At 36.3% G+C, this 21680-nt stretch overlaps 2 protein-coding genes and 1 long non-coding RNA gene across 3 annotated transcripts; 1 reads left to right on the top strand and 2 right to left on the bottom strand.

The window, feature by feature from the left end:
• Positions 1-1777: 1777 nt before the first annotated feature.
• On the top strand, positions 1778-2279 carry LOC120216339. The gene is made up of 2 exons (XR_005525042.1): positions 1778-1850; positions 2038-2279. It is a non-coding gene; the product is annotated as an uncharacterized LOC120216339 (long non-coding RNA).
• A 397-nt stretch (positions 2280-2676) lies between these two features.
• On the bottom strand, positions 2677-3147 carry LOC120215083. Its single transcript, XM_039212866.1, has one exon. It carries the CDS (start codon positions 3145-3147, stop codon positions 2677-2679), a length of 471 nt encoding a protein of 156 aa, XP_039068797.1.
• A 9965-nt stretch (positions 3148-13112) lies between these two features.
• LOC120215072 (subtilisin-like protease SBT4.5) lies at positions 13113-15875 on the bottom strand. The gene is made up of 9 exons (XM_039212857.1): positions 15784-15875; positions 15607-15698; positions 15277-15523; positions 14706-15189; positions 14526-14624; positions 14233-14441; positions 14050-14161; positions 13753-13966; positions 13113-13654 (listed from the first exon to the last, which is right to left on the bottom strand). The coding sequence occupies exons 1-9, from the start codon at positions 15858-15860 to the stop codon at positions 13113-13115; spliced, it is 2076 nt and encodes a 691-aa protein (XP_039068788.1). The 5' UTR covers positions 15861-15875.
• Between the last annotated feature and the right edge of the window lie 5805 nt (positions 15876-21680).

Genomic DNA, 21680 nt, shown 5'->3' with positions numbered 1-21680 from the left:
TATTGAAAATAAAGTACAAATAAATAATAAAAAAATAAAATAAATTTCACTAAAATGACCAAAATAAAATGAATTAAAAGCTTCTAGTATTAAAATATAAATTATCTAAATTAATAGACATAATTCAAATTATTATAAAAATATAATTACTAATAGTGTCATTAACCCTTAATTATTAATCGATGATTAAAAAAATATTTATTAAAATTAAAAGGACTAATTGTGATATTTACCCTAAAATATTAAATATACTGGCAAGGACTAAATTATAAATCAAATAAAATTGGAAGACCGAATTAAAATGCTCAATAATTGATTTTAGTGGCTATAATGAAAAGTTACAAATTCGGAGGACTGTGGGTATAATTAACCCAATTTTCAAAATTACAGATACACCTCTCCCCAAAACGACGCCGTTCGAGGAGAGGTATATAAACCCATAATCGACCCTTTTAGGGCCATTTTTACCCATTTTATGGTTTTGCTTCTCTCTCTAAAGAGAGAGATGCTCTCGTTTTCTCTCGTTGGAGGAAAAAACCGGCCATCGTTGGCCACCGTTCCCGATGTCGATCGCCACCGTCGGTGGCTGAAAAATTTCAAAATCCCCCAAAATAAATATTCCTAAAGACGATTCCGATGTTCTTTTTCCCTAGAAAAGCCCTGAAATTACCTAGATCTATAGAAATACCCTCGGTATTTCAGTTGCTTTTGGCGATGCGTGGAGGCCCGTTGTATCTCCGGTGACGACGTAGTCTTCTCGGTAAGCTTTTTTTTCTTTCTCTTTTGCTGGTTGTTGGTTGTTTTATGTCTCCATTGTGTCTGGCCATCGGTATCTTGTTGTCTCCGTTCTTGTGTGCCGTCGATGGTCTTCTTTTTTTCTTTGCAGGTTCAGTGGTGGCTTTTATAGCCACCACAGTGTTCTACTCGGACCAGTCCAAAGGGGGAAACTTCGGTGAGTCACCAAAGTTATGCTGGTGACTCACCATAGGGAAGCGATGTGGGCGACTGGCCTAGCGTTGGGGAGCTTCTAGAGGCTTCTGCAATGGTGGTGTCGTGGTAGCAGCATCGGCAGTGAGGTGGCGTGGCAGAGGCGACTGGAAGCTTGAGGTGGTGGCGTTTGGTTGAGATAGGGTTTAGAAACCCTAATTGCATTAGGGTTTGGGTCCTGTTGGGCCATCTGGGTTGGGCCTAGAATTGTAATCGGGCATCGTGTTTATTGTAAAACGGGTTTCGGGTTTATTTGTAATTATTTATAATAAAATAATAATAATAATAATAATAATTATAATAATAATTAAAATAAAAATGAAAAAATTAGTGTCTACAATTTGGTTCAGAGAAAAAAATAAATTATAAAAAAGTTTCTAAGAAGTGGTGAAAGAATGTGGTTTAAAAACTTGCAAGTTTTTGGTATTGAATGAAAGAACTGACTGATGAGGGGATGATAAAGTTATATCTTGCAAAAGCCAACTTTTAAAATTAAAAAAGCACAATTTTCTCTGCATTTTGATTTGGATTGTCAAGCCATGTATTTTAACCGCAGAAGTTAAAATATTGAATGAAACAACTGATTGAAGTTGGGGCCCGTGTGTCAGTGGCTTCTCCCATTAGTTAAGTTAGCTTGTGTTGATTTAATTGTTGAATCGATTATGTACTTCATTTCTTGTAATGATTGATTTCGATGTATGTTGATTATAATTGTGGCTATAATTACTAGTTTTGCATCAGATTTAATGCTTTAATGTTCTAGGTGTGGTCCTTGCAAAATTATAGCTCCCAAGTATCAAGAATTATTTGAGAAGTACCTTGACGCTGTCTTTCTAAAGCTCGATTGCAATCAAGAATACAAGGTAATTCCTACGATTATTTCCAAATCCAGTAGTTAGCTCAACTATGTGAGCATTTGGTGATTTACATGTGGGTTTTGGTGAATCACCTAATCTGTATATTACGATTGTATATAATGCTTGAAAAGCAAGTCTAGGAAAAATTATGAAACTGTGCGATGATGAGAGATTTGTGCAATGATTTTGACAGCCATTGGCGAAGGAGCTCCACATAAGGGTGGTTTCAACGTTCAAGATACTGAAGCACAAGAAGATAGTAAAGGAGGTGACCGGAGCAAAATTCGATGACTTAGTTGCTGCTATCGAGACGGTTTGATCCAGCTAAGTTCATTTCAGTACCTGCAAAATATTAATCCAATCAAATCAAAAACAACGATGACTTCATGCATGCGTTGAACTAATTGTTCTTCTTGTATTTATATATATATGTGTGTGTGTGTGGATACATTCGTAGTTCTTCAAATGGAGAAAGGCCACCGGTTGCATGTAACATTAACCTGCTGTGCTGCTTGTGATATGTATACACTCTGTTTCAGCTTATTGGGAGAGAAGGTGTGATTGTGAACCAAGGAAAACATCAGCTATTTTATTCCTGGTAGGTCCAAATAGATTTTGATTTGATGAATCAGCCTTTTACATTCATTTTGTCTGCAATTGCCATACAAATGCCAAAATTGAAATACTGAATGAATAGATTGTGGGAACTTATCTCTTGTAGCCCCAAATCTTTTACACTTGGGAGAAGATAGTTTCCCAGTTACAGCTTTGTTTTCACTCAACTTTCTAACGTATTTTTTTTTTCATTGATGTGCTCAAATATGAACCTTCCTCACTTATTGCAGGAACCATGTACCACGATACAAGTACATAGTATTGCAACAGACCTTCCAAAACATACAAAGGATACCAAAATCAAGATTATAACTGCTGGCATGTAATGAGAAGGTCTTCTCAGATTCTGCAACGCACCATTCCATGAAATGCTCTTCTCTTTCTTGATCTTTCGATCCGATTCCGATGGTGTTCGAAGCTTATCCCTTCGAGGCTGATGATCACTTACAGTTCCTGGTTTGGTTTTCTCGTCCTTCTTGTCCTTGGGCTTTACCACGAGACGAACGCAATCGTCCGAGTTCTTGTAAACGAATCGAACTACACATCTGTTTCCCATTTGTGAGTAAATCCGTTGCCTCTTCTCTTCGAGTTCAGCTAGAAGTGCAGAGAAGTGTCGAATACGGGTTCTCGTTATCCCTTTTTCTCCTTGATTTTTTAGGTGTCGAAACCGGCCTGATCCAGAATTCATCACCTCCTTCTTGATGATGGAAAGCTCCACAAACTAAGGAGTAAAACATCAGAAAAAAACTCGGTCTGATTTAAACAGGGAAGGACTTATAAAGGAGTCCAACCAATTAACCTAACAAGTCAACTGCTTCCATTTGACGTATAGGTGCTGTTCGACTTGTACAAAGCACATGGCACGGTGCCTCAAATTTATTTATATCCTCTAGAATATGAAGAAAAAAAAGCCATATATTGCTCTCTCTTCATATTTAAACTTGTAGCAAAAAAGTTGCCATAAATAAATAAATAAGTAAATTGCGGTCATTTGCAGTTATTTAAAGAGAAAATAACTTCAGTGACAAAAAATGCCTTATAATATACGATTTTAATCAATTTTTTTTGGATTTGTCAAAATGACCAACTAAATCGTAATGTGATCGATAATTCGCAACGCGATCTCCGGTATCGCAAATCAGTTTCCAGATTCGCAACGCGATTCTGACTATCGCATTGCGATTTCCCAAATTCGCGTTGCGATTTTCCTAAATCGCAACGCGATTACTTAAATCGCAATGCGAATTAGGAAAATCGCAATGCGAATCTGACTATCGCAATGCGATTTACATAGCGCCATTCGTATTAACGCGTGTTTTTTTTCAAATTCCAAACACGAATATATTAATATATCGGAAACTGAACCGTCCACAGTATATCCCGTAATCGCAACTCATAACCTAAAACCTAAAATCACAACTCCATCTCTCACTCTCTACGGCGAAATCCGTCCCCATCTCCGAAAATTTCCATCCCCATCGCCGGCGAAATCCCTCACAACCATTCACGGTCAGAAATCCCTCACAATCATTCAGAAATGGAAAATCAACCTCCGAGGATTAGTTTTTTTAATTATTTTTATTTTGAAATTTTTGCATTATTTTATGTTTTTCATATTGAAATTGATGATAAGTTTACTGGTAATTTCAATAATAGATTAACCATTTCACTTAGATTTCTTATTAAATTCATTCGATTGCTGCCAATACTGCTAAACTGTTTAGTCTTTAACCCTGTGAAGTTAGTATTTGTCTTTGTTTTGTCTTTTGGTTGAAGTAATGCAGAAGAAGAATAGTTTCTAAACTTAAAATCGCAACACGAAAATGACTATCACAACGAGAGAAATGAAAATCGCAACGAGAGAATCGCAACGCGAAACCAAAATCGCATTGCGATTTTCATTTCGTTTCGCGTTGCGATTTTCATTTCGCGTTGCGATTCTCTCGTTGCGATAGTCATTTCCGCGTTGCGATTTTCATTCTCTCGTTGCGAGTTTCATTTCAACCAAAAGACAAAACAGTGTTGCAAATTTTAGTTTCAAGAATAAACTAGTACTCTTTATGTTTATTGTTTTTGGTATATCTTCACAGTGTAGTTTTTGGTATATCTAACTTGGTATGTTTATTGTTTTTGTAGAAATTTTTTTCGGCTTCATTGACATTAAGGAATAAAGTTAGCCTAGACACTACAATTGCTTCAAAGCTTTTGTTTGAGGAAACCTGCTTCGGGCCATGGCTGAGAGTACAACATCCGGGTGGAGATGCTAATTTGACCCATTTGTGGCTTCAGACCATGACTAGCGATCTACCCGACAGTATACAACGTGGTGAGGAAGAGATATAGTTTCATTTTCCACCGGCGTATACTTATTTTGGGCGGAAGGAGTTCTGCTTAATCACTGGTCTACGATTCGGACACGATGATGTAGGCCGGTACACTCGTCATATCACCCGCCCATCATGGTTATCCAGGATTTTTCCCGATGAGTCAATAGAGAAGCCGAACTTACACGTCGACGACCTGAAGAAATTGTTTAATAAGAAAGATGGTTTTACTCGGATGAATGACGTCGATGTTGTCCGAGTATGCCTTCTAGTACTTTTGTATGCCGGCTTTTTAGGCAGAGAGGCCAGGCAACCTATTCCTCAGGAGCTAATATTATTGGTAGAGGACCTAAATGCATGTAATCTGTTTCCGTGGGGTTCGTATATATGGAAAGCTACCTGGACTAAGTTGTCGTCTGCCTTTGATGACCGCAAAAGTTTGCGTGGCGATGGGTCGAAATACACTTTTTCAGACTTTGTTTGGGCCTTTAAGGTAAGAATTTCTATATAATGTTTTCAAAATTATAATTAATTATTTAACAATTACTAATGTTTGTTATTATATTGTTTGTAGATTTGGATATTCGAGGCTTTCTCCAGCATGCGGACATATGCATTAAAAACTTCAAATGATATTCCTAGGGCTATTTCCTAGAAGAGGAAACGTCTGTTGGATTGGGAAGACTTAATACCATATGCGACAATAAATAATGTAAGTTAACACAAATATTATCATATATAAACAAGTTATTAATAGTAGAAGTTTAACTTTGTTTGAGTTTTTATATTTTTAGGAGGCCAACACTCCATTACAGAGACTGACACCCACGAAGGCTGAGCTTGCCACTGATTGGTGGCAAGCTAGTCAGCGTTTTCTTGATGGCACGAAAGATGAGCAGCATCCACTTCCTCCACTTCGAGAGCCATCACCTCACCCAGAGCCATCACCTGATCGACCCGACTATACACCTCTACAACGAGAGCCATCACCTATCCCGTCACATCATCGAGCCTCTTCTCCACCATCACCTCATGATAGGCGACCGGCAAAGATGCCACGACTTCTATCTCCTGTTCTCCACCTCCACCCTCCACGAGAGAGTCAAGGGAGTTACGTGATGAGGTCAATGCCTTGCGTGAGGAGATCGGTACTCTACGCGATAACGATGGTGCATGGCGTGTGGAGGTGTCTACTTTACGTGGTGATGTTGCCGCTCTACGTGAGATGGTAGTATCGTTGCAGAATGAGGTTCATACTCTACGCAACGAGGTAAGTTTAAGATTTTCCATATTTAACTTGATGATAAATTTACTCGTAATTTCACTTAGATTAACCATTTCACTTAGATTGCTTAGTAAATTTATTCGGTTGCTGTTAATACTGCTAAACTGTTTATTCTTTAACACTGTGAAGTTAGTATTTGTCTTTTATTTTGTCTTTTGGTTGAAGTAAATTTATTCGGTTGCTGTCAATTCTGCTAAACTGTGTATTCTTTAACACTGTGAAGTTAGTATTTGTCTTTGTTTTGTCTTTTGGTTGAAAGTAAATTTGTTCGGTTGTTGCCAATTCTGCTAAACTGTGTATTCTTTAATACTCTGAAGTTAGTATTTGTCTTTGTTTTGTCTTTTGGTTGAAGTAATGCAATCCATTCAAGTTTCAATTTGTAGAAGAAGAAGAAATAGTTTACTTTCGCAACACGAAACTTAAAATCGCAACGTGAAAAATGACTATCGCAACGCGAAACCAAAAATCGCAACGCGAAACTATAATCGCGTTGCGATTTTCATTTCGCATTGCGATTCTCTCGTTGCGATTCATTTCGCGTTGCGATAGTCATTTTTCACGTTGTGATTTTAAGTTCCAGAAACTATTCTTCTTCTGCAAATTGAAACTTGAATGAATTGCATTACTTCAACCAATAGACAAAGACAAATACTAAGTTGACAGTGTTGCAAGTTTGAAACATATTTGTCTTTGTTATCTGATGCATTTTGTGAACTATGATAGAATAATGACTTGGGTGAATTCAATGCAAGTTTGAAACATATTTGTCTTTGTTTTCACTGTTTAAATATCATGTCTGTTTATTTACTGATTTTTGTATTTAATTATTTAGCGGCCCGATAAGGTGGATGCTTTACGTCGGGTTTTTCTTGCACGACGGAGTTCACGCATCAGACGGCGTGCACGTGCTATTAAGTCTCCGTACACCCCAATAGTACGAAGACACCGCAAGAAGAAGCCCGACTCGCCTTTCATCCCTAAAGAGTCCACTCCTATCGTTGAAGAGGCACCTATCATTCCTCGAGAGTCCCCTCCAACCGTTTCAAGAGGCCACTATCATCGTTGAAGAGGTTCCTCCCACCATTCAAGAGCCCGATTCACATGGCGTCATATGTAAGATTCTTGAGAAACCCTCTGACGTGCCAGACATGATGGATGAGAGTTGGCTCTCGTATGAGTTACCGGCCAGTACCATTCCGGTATCTGAAGTGGAGAGGAGACAACTACCGGACACAATTCTGGATAACACCCTTTGGGCTAAGACCGTAGTTGATTTTTATCTACATGAGCGGAGCCAGGGGTGTTTCACTGACATATGTAAGCTCAACGATGATATCTATTTGTTGCTTGATCGGTCTTGGCGGGGCGTATTATTAGGGGTCGAAGACAATGGCTATTTCGATGGAGGAGTAAGTCTTATATTTTTCTTATATTTCAATTTGATTTTTTTTTTAAATTTATGTAAGTCACTAATATATGTATTTTTTTTGTAAAATATCATATCGATGCGTGGGTGTCACGTCTTCTAATAATTAGGAAACTTAAGGAAAATAAAAGAAATACACGATATACAATTATGCCGACGTCTTTTAACGCCGTTCACTTGAAGAATCAACAAGATGAATCATTTACGTTGGGCAATGGACAAGCTAAACTTTATCATGCATGGTGGGAGGTCGATAAGGTTAGTATTTATTTTAGATTGAGTTTAAAGGTATTCATAAATAAGTGCGCAAATGAATGAATTATTACTTATGATTACAGGTGTTTATCCTTGTTTTGGAACATAAACATTGGCTTCTCGTCGAGCTTCAGCTCCCATCCCTTAAGGCAATAGTATATGACAGCATGATAAATTACATATCATTGGCTGATTTAAGAGATATTATTAAGGGATGGAGCTCTCATTTGGCTAAATTCTTGGATGCGATAAATTATTGGACTCATTCTGGAAACAAGAAGCCAAAGAAGCTCAATATTACAGTTAGCAGAGACGAGACAGCACCACAACAAACGAAAGGACCCAGAGGGGATTGTGGTCCTCTCGAATGCTTGGCGTTGGAGCGTTTGATCACAGGAAGTATAAAGTATCTACCTCCCACCGATAGATATAGAGCTGCAGTAGGCTTGTGGTTTCGGCATTATATGGCTAGATCGATATATACGAGACGCTGCCTACCTGCATCCGTATTATAAAAAAGTCCATAAACAATTGGTAAGTTTATAGGCTTTTGGTTTGAAAATGTTTGGTTAAGTACCTAGAATTCAATAATTTGTTGTTTGTAGGTTTTAGATGTGTAGAAAGTGTTGTTTGAGCAAATGTTTGGTTTTTGCAGGTTAATCTCAGAAGTGAGCTGCGTGAAAATGATGTATGGCTGCAAAATTTGATTCAATAGTAGATGAGGAAATAATAATTATTGCTTATTTTTTGATTGTTTAATTGATTTGTAAAAGATGCTTTGTAAAAGTTGATTTGTTTAATTGATGTGAACATAATTCTTATTTGTGCTTGTTTAATTGATTGAAATGTAATGGTTGATTTTGTTGATTTCAATCTGCATTATGTTGAAGGCAAAAATGACTATCGCAATGCGAAATGAAAATCGCAACGAGAGAATCGCAACGCGAAACTAAATTCGCGTTGCGATTTTCATTTCGCTTTGCGATTCCCTCGTTGCGATTTTCATTTTGCTTTGCGATTCCCTCGTTGCGATTTTCATTTCGCATTGCGATTCTCTCGTTGCGATTTTCATTTCGCATTGCGATAGTCATTTCCGCGTTGCGATAGACATTAAGATGATTGCGAACATCATTTCCGTGTTGCGATAGTCAAATGAATGCCTAATAAGTGATAACAACTGAACAGATCATAGCAATTTTCAAACTCAAGTTACTAATACATGCCTAACTGAAAATGTTAAAAGTCACACATAAATCCACATAATACAATGTTGCATTTAAAAATCACCTAAGTTAACAGTCCCAAAAGGTGAAGCCGGTTGTGATTGGGATTTTAAAGATGATTGCAATTTTGATTGCCTTTTGCTTGACACCATATGAGCTTTGGATTTTGATGAGGATCCATATTTTGGTAGAGGAAAATATGATTGTGATGGCACTGGTGATCCACATGTCAACCTTGTATGACCACTTTCCTTGCACCGACTACATGTCGATCTCTTCTTCTCTTCACCCTTAGACGGTATACGATAGTGACTTTTTAGTCGGCCAGGTAGCCTTCTATCCATGGCTGGTGGCAAAACTGTTTGTAAGTCATCTGGTATGTCCCACTCAGAAGGATGTGGAATAGGGTATACAATCTCGCCATAAGTCTGTCGATATACTTCTGTAGTGTAGCAATCCATAGCGTATGCGCTTGAATCATCTTGGTTAGATGAAGAAACTTTTATAACATGGCCACACGGATAACCATATGTTTGCCATTTCATACAACTACACGTCTTTGCATTTAGATCGACAAGCCCATTTAAGTTATTATCCAGTACTTCAAACAAAGTGTTTGAACATGGTTCAACTCTCCATGACGTTGACTTCACAACACGTTTCGTTATCTTTTTTTCTGTTCATGGTGTAACACAATGTTCCAATGTTCCTATAAATTTAAATAAATAATACTTAGTAAAATATATGATAAGTTACGAATTTAAAGAAATAATACCAGCATGGTTTCTTTTCTTGTAGTACCACTGTTGAATAGAGGCTCGAAAAAACTCCATTAACATAGTAATGGGTAATTTTCGGGAATGACGACTTAGAGCGTTAATTGATTCTGCACTATTAGACGTCATGAAACCATATCTTGCTCCAAGTTGATGTACTCTTGACCATCTTTCAAACCCGACATCTTCTAGTGTTGAGCACACTGAGGCAAAACACGTCTTAAACAATTTATATGCTTATTAAAATCCACTTCCCGATAAGCTTTTACAGCCTTTCAGTATGTCCATTTGATTTTTATACCAGCAGACCTTGATTTTAGATTTCTATACAAATGAACACCACAAAGTCCATGAAAAGCATCTGGGAAACACCTTCTAACAGCGTTGTCAATTGATTTTGCCCTATCAGATATGATTGTCAGATTGCTAATAGGACCTATGCAATCCCTAAGATGCCCCATAAACCATGTCCATGAATCAGAGGTTTGAGATTTGCCAACCCCGTAAGCTATTAGCAGTATCCCATTGTTAGCATCCATGGCTACTGCTAATAAGTTTACTCCAAGGTATCGACCTTTTAAATGTGCTCTGTCAACTATAATAACTGGGCGCATGCAATTAATAAACGAACGAATCTACAAAATCATATACACAAGAAATAATCATTTAAATGTGAAATGCATGTAACTAACAAAAATGAGTCATTTTTCAGCTTTAAATTGTGACAATAAGCCGGCAGTTGGGCAAACGATGCTTCTGGTGACCCCCTCAACAATTCTAAGATATAACATTTGGCTCTCCAAGCTTGAGAATATGAGATACTAATCTTGAACCGAGCATTCATGTCAGCCATAATTTCATGTCCTCGATATACCCTACCATTCAAAAACATTAACTCAGCCAGAAAACCACCCAACACCTTTTGGTTTTCCTGTCTATGGTGAGGAAAAACTTGGGTTCTTGAACATGTATGTTTATCAATAAAAGTCCTAACTTGAAACATTTCACAATCTTTTATCCTCTTTGCAATCATACGCTACATACAGTTTTTGTCAATCATACACCTTGTTTCGAAACGATCTTTGCTTGATTTGTTAACTTTTAGTTGATAGCCATCTTCCACACATTTTGTATACAAAGCTATCTTCAAATATTCCTTTGTATCAAAACAATCATCTTTCTTGATACGAATAATTTTTGTGTAACAATCAACTGTTATCTTTACCAACTCTTCTTTCGGTATCTGAAGTAATTCTGGCATATTCCAGTTATACTCTCGTGGCATTTTCTTCGGGGACTTTTCTTTGGGGATTTCTTTCTTCTTTTTCTTCTTCAGTCGTAACTTCCTCCTCATTATCATCAACAACATCTTTCGGCAACGGCTGTTTCATCATCAAAATTTGGGTATTGACCAATATCAAAATCATTACACACATGGTCTGTTTTTCTTCTGAAAAATCATCAAAATCCGTATGACCAAGATCAAAGTCCGGGTATTGACCAAGATCAAATTCGAATACTGACTAGTACTCACAATTTTTCTGTTGGCTCATCATCGTCTAACTGGTCAATACGAAAACCGGAATTTGGTGCTGAAAGTTGATTGGGATTTGGATTAGGGAAAGGTTGTGGGTTTTGATTGTGTTGGTATTGGAAATGTGGTGAAACAATATTTGCTTGGTGATGAAATTGTGGTGGAACCATTAAATTTTGAGCACCATAAACTGGGGTTGAAAAACTTAGTTGATTACTACCCGCTATTGACCCAACTTCACTACAGGTGTGGGTTTTGAGATTGTGTTGGTATTGGAAATGTGGTGAACAATATTTGCTTGGTGATGAAATTGTGGTGGAACCATTAAATTTTGAGCACCATAAACTGGGGTTGAAAAACTTAGTTGATTACTACCCGCTATTGACCCAACTTCACTACTTCTAGGTTCAACAACATACAATGTAACATCATCACTTGAAACACTAATTGTAAGCAATGAATCGTTCAACATCTTCATTGTCGGTTACAAATAAACTTTACCATTCTCTGATAAGATAGCCAAACTACTAGGGGCTCTAAATTCAATTTATTGCAACACGTAACAGAGTTCATAAGTTAACTTAATGACAGTTTTAGTTGAAGATTCATGGGTAAAGGCATATAAAACACCATGAACATTCTCCCATGACCCTCCGAACATAAATCTATCCAAACATGATCATAGATGATTTCATTATAAAATTTACTAAAAGAGTACGAAACTAAAACCTGTTGCCGGATGAGGAAGGATGTCGTTGGATATAGGAACGGATGTCGCCGGAGAGAGTGATAGATGGAGATGGAATGAGTTGCGATTTAGGGATTTAGGTTATGAGTTGCTGATGCTGCGTAGTTATATACCCAAAACATTTGTGTTGTGAAATTAAAACCTGTTGCGAATTCAGAAATCGAGTTACGAATTTGAAATTCAATATTGCGATAGTCATAATCTCGTTGCGATTTAGGAAAATCGCAACGCGAATTTGGGAAATCGCAATGCGATAGTCAGAATCGCGTTGCGATTCTGGAAACTGATTTGCGATACCGGAGATCGCGTTGCGAATTATCGATCGCATTGCGATTTAGTTGGTCATTTTGGCAAATCCAAAAAAAATGGTTAAAATCGTATATTATAAGGCATTTTTTGTCACTGAGGTTATTTTCTCTTATTTAAAAGGCATGTTCTAGAAGCAACTTAGTTGGAATATTGCTGTAAAAGTAGAAAATTTTCATTTTGGTCATGTGGCCTTTTCCCCTAGAAACGAAATGATTAGAATAAATTATTTGTTGATTTTGCATTTAAATAGTTCAATTCAAACATTGATATTATTGATGAGAATAAAATTGATTTCTTTAATTGTTAGTGGTTCGTTTATTTTGATTTGGACAAAGAATCATAGTAGTTAAATAATAAATCATTAACCAACGATTCTTTTTTTGAGAAGAGAGAAAGATGACTTCAAGAAAAATATATAATTTCTAGTCTTTCTCATGTATAAACACTTCGAGATGGTTGGTGATAGATATATGATCACTATGCTTGCTAGTGGACTAACCAACCTTTATCGGAGAAGATTTGGTCTTTCTCCTATAAATTTTGCCCTAAATTTTTAACTTTTTGACAAAATTTTAATAAAATTGAAATAACATAATTTCTCTAATCATATAATATAAAAAAGTATATTAAAAAAACAATTTATTTCCATAGCTATCATCCTTTTATTGTGTTCTTGCAAATAGATACAACAACTAGACAGAAATCGACTAAAACATATATAAATAAAGTGGAAGCAACTAACATCAGTTGCAGGATCAGTCATGAGATTTTCCTTAAGGCTCACTTTTATACGTATGAATAACAATTGGACTTCTTACCTTGTGAATGCCATCCGACCATGTCAACGCTGCCGATGCCAATGACGATTCAGCCGGAGCTTTTCCCTTAACAGTCACATTGTACGACTTCTTCTCCTTCAAAGACTTGAAGGATAGAACTTGAGGAATCACTTTGATGTCAAGTTTGGAGTTTGAAAAGATTGTTGCATTGTAAGTAGACGTGGCCACACCAACATTCGTGACTGTTCTTCGGAAATTGACTGTAAATGAAGCACCTGGTTTAACTTGAGCAGAAAGTGATGGATAATTGAAGTTTCTCGGCAGCGTTTTAGTCGAGTTTTTAGGGCAAGTGGTGTTCGTTCCTGATATCTTTGTAATATTATCTTCACTGTATCCAATACTACACAAGAACCTTATGTTGTCGCCTTGGACGTTGTCATATACAAGTCCAGGATTGATGGCTTGTACGGGGTTGACGTGTCCGGACCCGTAACCGAATTCCGCGTCTGGATTTTTTGACGGATCCATCGGGGATGCTATCGAAAATAAGGAAAAGAAAGCAATGGTAAGATAAAAAAAAAACATGCTAATAAAATTAGTTGAGACTTGTTGCATCGAAAGGTTACCGCCTTACCGGTAGTGATGAGAGCAGATTTGATGGCTGAGGGAGACCAATCAGGGTGAAATGTTTTAACATATGCAGCCACAGCAGCAACATGAGGGCAAGCCATAGAGGTTCCTGATAGTATGCTGTATTTAACACGCCTTTCATCTGTTGCAGTTGATGAAGGTGGAGCATCTAGTGAAAATGCAGCCAAGATATCCACTCCTGGTGCACTTATATCAGGCTGCATCGAATTTACAGAATAGAAGCTATAAAAAAAAGTGAATTCGCCTAGTGATAATGGGGGTTTATAGGAGAAATGCATGCCTTTAGAATGTCTGGTACAATGAAATTAGGCCCCTTTGAAGAGAATGAAGCAACTACAGGAGCTGAAGAATCTTTAATTGTTTCACTTTTCCATATTTCTGCTACAGGTTTTCTGTGTCACACAGAGGAAAGGAAAAGTTTCCATTTTGCCTAACGTATTACTTTAAAGGGAAATTCACATACTCGGTGGAATTCAGGTAGGCCTTGAGTGATTCGAAGTTGTCAGTGTTTAAAGCTGAAGCAGGCAATGGGACAACAAGTGAAATATTTTCTGATAATTGCAAAATCGATCCAAATGCACCAGAATCATGAGCTTCATCTATGCCGTCCATCAGTTCGCATACGACGATCTTATTCTTTACCAAAGTTCTATTCAAGCAACCAGTAAAGCACTCCCTGGAAAAAACACCACCAAATATCAAACATTTTGCTTATGCTAAATCGTTTTAAATGAAAATGCAGCTTGTCAATGGAACCAACCGAGCACCGTTCTCATCGCAAGTAGTTGTTGCCGGCTTGCCAAAAATCAGGGGAATCTTTTTTCTATTAAGACTGAAAGAGTTCACTGAAAATCCCTGCTTGCAAACAGGAAACCATTACTATCAAGTTAAAAAAAAACTATGATATTAATAAATATGGAAGAGCGTGGTTCTTACGGTTAGTGTCTTCCCATTCCCAAGGACAACTTTGTCGATGAAAAGGCGATCTGTTGTGCTTGCAGCAACAGAAAGCATCCATGGCGCTACACCCTCCGCCAATTCTGCTTCACCAGAATTGCCTGCAGCTTGTATGACAAGAATTCCTTTCTCAGCTGCATGAAATGCACCAATGGCTATGGGGTCAAGGTAAAAATCAGATGAAGCTCCTGCTCCTAATGAAATTGTTAAAAGATCAACTCCATCAGCAATAGCATCATCAAAGGCTGCCAAGATATCTGCTGCAGAACACCCTGCATCGTCGCATACTTTATATGCAGCTATCCTTGCTGATGGAACCCCTCCTCTTGCAGTGCCTTCAGCAAGTCCATAGAAACTAGCATTGACAACCATGTTCCCGGCTGCCGTGGATGCTGTATGAGTCCCATGACCCCTCGTATCCCTTGCGGAATCTGAGATGTAAACTCGAGCTCCAATAAGCTTACTGTAAGAAAAGTACTGATTTTCATTAGTAAACTATAGTAGGGATTTGAATAGCTGTAAGAGATTGCAAATAACAAAATATGTTTACTTGTTACAAGTGAAGTTAAATCCACCCTTACAAGACCCCTTCCACTTTTTGGGAGGAGGACCAAAGCCATCATCACTGAAGCTATCCGACTCGGGCCAGATTCCAGTATCAATGACACCAATAATGACATTGCTCTCACCAGTAACATTGCGTTTAACAGTTTGATTGAACCCCATGAAATCCCATGACCTTGTTGTTTGAACGTGATAAACTTTATTCGGAAAAACCGAAACCACTCCATTAAAGCCTGCATGCAATTGAAGTGATAAAAATGTATTGTCATTGCAATACATTTGACTGAAGAAAAAAAAGAACTTTTGTACCACTTACTTGCAAGTTCCTTTGCCTCCTCATCAGTGAGCTTAGCAGCAAATCCATTGAAGCTCTTTCTGTAACTTCTGATTAAGTAATTTTCCAGAGAGCTGAAGAAAAGGCAAAACATCATCATCAACAACAACAATTTGAAAAAGATAATTGATTCATTTGTTCAAAATCCTTAAACTCAACCTCTTTTTAAGAACTGCTTGAAGCATACTATAATGATGGGATGATGGACTGTAGTCTCCATCAGGAACTGATCCCATGTACGCAATGTAAACCTGCATCATCACACATTATAATTTATGCACCAGTCTCATTAAAACTTTGTTAATAATCTTTCATTTAAATAATAAGTAAGAAATTCCCTTGGAAGACAAAAGAAAAAGAAAAAACTTGCCTTCCTATCTTCCTCTACGGTACCAGAAGAAAGGCTCATGCAAAGCATGAGAATGACAGAAATGTGAAGAAGCAATAAAAAACTTGATTTTCTCATATTGTTTATCTTTCTCTTCGTTTGATCATGAATAAAACAGAAATCATAACTGGTATTTTATAGTAGATTAAAAAATATAGAATCTAACCTATTTACTGGAGTGTTTAATATTTTCCTTTGAATGGTCACTGCAACCAAGGAATATCAGTCAAATTTATTCACACCATAAATGATTGTGATTTATAACCATTCAAGTATATGTTATTCCTGATATTTTGGAGCCGGACAGATTATGTTCGTAACTTTTCAGAATAAGGAATCAATTTATAACTTGATGAAATCGGGTTTTAGTCTTCTGATTTTCACCATTGATTATGTTCACTATTTTAGAAGATCATATTGTGTATGCAGTATCCTGTAAGATTATGTTCATAACTTTTTCAGATATTGATTTCAATGCCATCCTTTGCAAAAAAAATACTATCATCTCATGCTCACACTAATGTTTTGATTTGAGATGCAATTCAGGATTTTCTTTGATATTATGAAATACACAGTTACACACACATATATATACACTTGCTTTAATTACAAAAACAAAAACATAGTACCGTTGACGAGGAAAATAATTTCTCATGTTTTTCCTTGTTTAACTAAAACTAGCTTTGTTTCCATAAGCTACAAATGAATGATAAAAAAATGCACAAAAGTCGTTTAGTCTCAATCTGATTAGTTGTACCCACAAATAAATGGTTAGAGTTTACCATCCGAATTTCATTTTAATCCGACTTGAAAAGTTCATGATATGACTCGTCGATGATCCCCATCAGGGGTGCGGAGGCAGAGTCCTGCATATGAACTTCACCATAAATTCAAACCATACAATATTATAAAAGGATTAGGATTATAGTTGGTGAATATGAGAATGTGTGAGGTCTTGTAATGCTAGACCTTTGTAATTTCAATATTGTAGAGAATTTCTTCTCTCAGTTCGTAATTTTTCCCTATAATATTTTTAACGTACATCTTGGTGTTCTTATTTTTGATTTTATTTATTTTACTCGTCGTTGTCTCCCACGTGTGAAGGACAGGTGCAAGAATTTATATTAGGAGACGAGCATATAACATTTTAAAGGAGGAAGACTTCTAATTTTTATTTTTTTTTACCATAATGACTCTTTTGCTGCAACCATAAAATTTTACCATAATGATTCTTTTGCTGCAACCATCCTATAGTTAATGCTTTCAAATTCTGACATCGATTCTGCCCATGTCCACTTTTCTTGCTTGATCTCAATTTTTTTACTCTCAAATTTATTTTTTACCTCTTTCGAATTATAAATTAAAGATCTCATTTTAATAAAATTTACAAGACCCTTAAAATCTTTGAGCCGCCTCAGATGGATGTATGATTACTGAACACAGTCGGAAACAACATTAGACTATTAATAAATCTAAGCCATTGCCATTGACATTGAAGAAACTTGGAGAAGAAATATCAGGCAAAGTGACAATACCATCACTTGTTTCATGTTTGGTCTCAGACGTTGCCTGCAGCTGGAACAAAGCAGGCCAAGTTTCAGGACTTTCTCTGATTTTTCTTTCAAGTAGTTACCTTGTAATCTATGATCACTCGCATTACAATAGAACCTCTTTTACTGCTCCTGCTCACCAATTTCTTACTAATTAGATAAGATAATGATGAAGAAATTGTAAATAGAAAAGTGTAATGTGCACACATATTTTATGTAAAACTTTAGACGAAAAGAAACTACAAGATATTGAAAAATTGTACAAAAGGGTTGTAACAATTCATTTACCATTGAGGTCGTTTGTTTCATGCATCATATATTTTTTAAATTAATTAAGATTCTTTGCCATCATTCATATATAGACCGTAATATCAATATCGCATGCTGTTTCTTCATTATTAAAAAATGATGTTGTTAGTCAAATGACCGCATTAATTAATTTTATGAGTTGGTTTAATTGATTGCAAAAAAATAATAGACACTTGGTTAATTTTTTCAGTAAATAAATGGGCTTTTTATACAGGCAAGTTATATTTAAATTAACTTATATTGTACTAAAGTTGTCAATAATAACGCCTTTCCGCACTAAACCAACCCTAATTAAAGTTTACCCGGGATTAGTTTAGATATTCTTTTTCTTGTGTTTTTAGTTACACGGTTAAGAATAAAAATGTCAAGTACAACTTATCTTATGGCGCAAGTCAAGCCCAATCGTAGTAAGATGTAGACTAACCTACCCAGCCGGCACAAGTGTTGGGACGTCATGAGCTTAGGTTACACTCACTAGATGTTTGTTTTTGGACTAAATTTTTCCAGTGTGAATGGTCCACTCAATGCCTTGCACTGCAAAACACAGTGCTAACATAGAAGTTAGATCAATAGGCATAGGCTACATGCACCACCTCAACACCCTCTTGTGCTTGTCCTAATCTTACATCACATCCTAATTTGTAATAACTTGTAAATGAGGATTGTGTTGCTGCGGATCCTTGCAGTGCACGATTCGTCGTCAAAATTTTGTTAGACGGGAGATGTTATAAATGCCAAGGCCTTTTGACCTTCAATCCAAGTCTTTTTGTTTCTAGGCTTAGGCGGCTCCGCGCTGGCACTCTGCTTCTGGTCGAGCGGGTTTATGCACATTTTAAATACCCCCACCAGAGGAGAACTTGCCTCGGATTCAGTCCATCTCTTCCTGTCAGGGGCCTTCGGTGTGGGGTTTCAATGGGTGTGGTGAGTGGCGGTTATGATCGTGTCGTGTCGTATTATGGGTACGTGGAGCACAAGAACATGATGGTGATGATGGAGAAGCGGCAGCTGTTCCTGAGGAGCTACCGGTTGTGCAGAAAGAGGAGGCTGAGGGAGAGGATCAAGACGTCATTGGTGGGGTTGAAGAGGGTCATGGTGTTTAGGCTGCGGTCTGCTCGTAAACTCACAAGGATGCTGTTGTCCAGGATCGGACTCGCCTTCTCGCGTCGTAGAAGGAGATACGTTCGTTTCAAGAGCAACCATTACAACAGCAGTTTTAACCCACGTTACCTGTGGTAGGCCATTGCCCATTGGCCAATGACAGAACATGATCACTTCCTCTGATCTCTCCCTCTGTAGTTTGTTTTCAATTTCAAATCTTATTATTGATTTGTAACTGTAGTTTGAATTAAAAAAAGTTCGTATTTGCTAATATTAAATGTGCTCTGCACTGCTCCTCTCTGTTTCATACAATGCCACTGGGGAATACCGTGTCGTGCTTGACCTTCAACTTAACCTTTTTAAGAAGCAGCTGATGTGAAATCAGATAAACAATGGCATTGGCACCATCATTTTCTCTTCTCCTTACTTCTCAACGCCAATGGATGGGTGATGCATCTGCCATTAACGCCCATTCCCCAATGGCTATGATGAGATCAAGCAAATCTGCACTTTATCGGCCGACTTACCTTTTTCATATATACATGTGAACATTGAAACGATTCTTTCTTTATTGAAGGGTAAATTACAAACTTTATCACTCAACTTTGATCTCATTTTTCTTTTAAAACTAAAATTTAAAAAAAATCAATTTAATCACTGAAATTTTTATTTACTCTTATTTTAATCACTAGAGCATTAAATATGAAATGGAAGGTTGATAAGACAGTCGCATGTTTTGATGTGGATTGACTTTTGTTTACATGACAGCCACATGTAATCCATGTCATTTTTTCTTTTATCTTTTTCTCTAAAGATGAATGTTTTACAATTTCATCTTGTGGACACCAATTTTCGTCCATATATAGCATTATATATATCATTTACTTAAAATAATACATTCTTTTTTTTCTTTTACATACCCAAGCCCACGATAAATACAAACCAGAAGCCCAACAATTGAGTCCAACAACCATAGGTCCGGGTCTTGGAGCAACCCGAATCGGCCCAAGCTTCCACCAATTTGGGTAGGGTTAAAACCCTAAATCTCATTTTGCTCTAACTGCCAAACGTCTCAATCGTTGGATCGAGATGTGATCCAACGGTCCACAGTGAAGTCAGCTAGGGTTTTCTTGTTTTCCCTTGAAGCGTCGCACGTTCTTGACAGGTTCAACCCCGCATGACTCTTGGAGAGCCCCTATTCCAGTGGCAACGTCCTCCAATTTGTACGGTGTTTGAAGACCACGTGAAGACCAAACCGAAAATGAAGCAAAGACTTTAGTTTACATAGGACTCTAATCCAACACTAAAAGTAGGATATGTTGTGATTATGAATAAGGATGTAAACGGGAAGAAAACACACGATTTTACATTCAAAATACACTAGAAATTACAAAAAAATATGGGAAAATACCCAAGAGATCGAAGCTTTTTTGTACGAATTCGAAGTGAAATAAAAGGAGAAAATTTTACCTTTATCGTTTTTATGCTTGCATGTGTGTGGCCTTATTTATCTTCCTCGTTTTGATTCGAGAAACCCCAAAAAAGGACACCAACTGATGAACATGGGGAGGGTTTCGAGATCTATTTTTTAGATATAGCCCTTCTCGAGGCTTATTATTGAAAAATATTTTGATTTTTGAGAAGAGGGGTAAAAAAGCTTTCAGGTTTTTTTTTAAAAAAAATTGCGTGCGGGTCACCTGTTTCTGGAAACCACGGTGATTGTTCTTCATTTTGAAGAACAAATGAGAGAATTTAAAGAGAAGGGGGCTTTGGTTTTGCAAAATGAAAAATGAATTGTTTGGGGCTAATTTTTGGGTTTTATATGTGACCCATGGACTGACCCACGACTCGAGCGGATCCCTAGGGGATCCACGTGTTTTTTAAAAAAAAATGGGATAATCCCTATTTTGGTCCCTCGTATTTTTAACAAAACTTATTTTGTCCCCTAAATTCCCATTTTGACTTCGATTTCCTTCCAAATTGTACCAGTTAATTTATTTTCTTTTAATTTAGTCATGTAATATTATTAATATATATATATATATATATATATATTGTTTTTTACTTTCAATATCTTTATTATTTTTATTATTTTAGTTTTCCCTAACATTTTATTTATGTATATATATATTTCTTATTTTATTTATGTATTTTTTTTGTTTATTAATATTTTAATGTATATATATATATTTATTTATTTATTTATTTCTTTTTTTTTAATTTTTTATTCTATTTTTTTACTATTTTTTTATTTTTATTAAATACTATATATATATATTATTATCTACTAGGCCCCTTTTTATTTTTTTTTATAAAGTGATGGTTTAAAAGAGTATGTTAGGTTTGCTTTTTTTTTAAAAAATTATTTCTTTTCTTTTCCTATTTATTATTATTATTATTTGTACCTAATAGTTATATATATTTTTATTTATTATTATTATTTTTTATTTTTCCTTTTTCTTTTTTTCTTTTTTTCTTTTTTTCTCTTTTCTTTTATTTAATTTATTTCCATAATTTAATTAACTTATTTTATTTTTATTTTTATATATATTTGTATTTATTTTCTTTTTATTTCGTGATATTTTTATAGTTATTGTCTTTTTGATTCTGTATTTTACTTTAGCTAACATTTTTTCTGACTTTTTTAAGATTATATTTTAAATCGATCAAAGGTAATTAATTCGAATCGGGTTTTTAAATTTTAATTTTTT

This window comes from Hibiscus syriacus, unplaced genomic scaffold (assembly GCF_006381635.1).
Source record: "Hibiscus syriacus cultivar Baekdansim isolate YM2019G1 unplaced genomic scaffold, ASM638163v2 tig00000764_pilon, whole genome shotgun sequence".
Taxonomy (NCBI): Eukaryota; Viridiplantae; Streptophyta; class Magnoliopsida; order Malvales; family Malvaceae; genus Hibiscus; species Hibiscus syriacus.
This window is presented reverse-complemented; position numbering and strand designations above follow the sequence as displayed.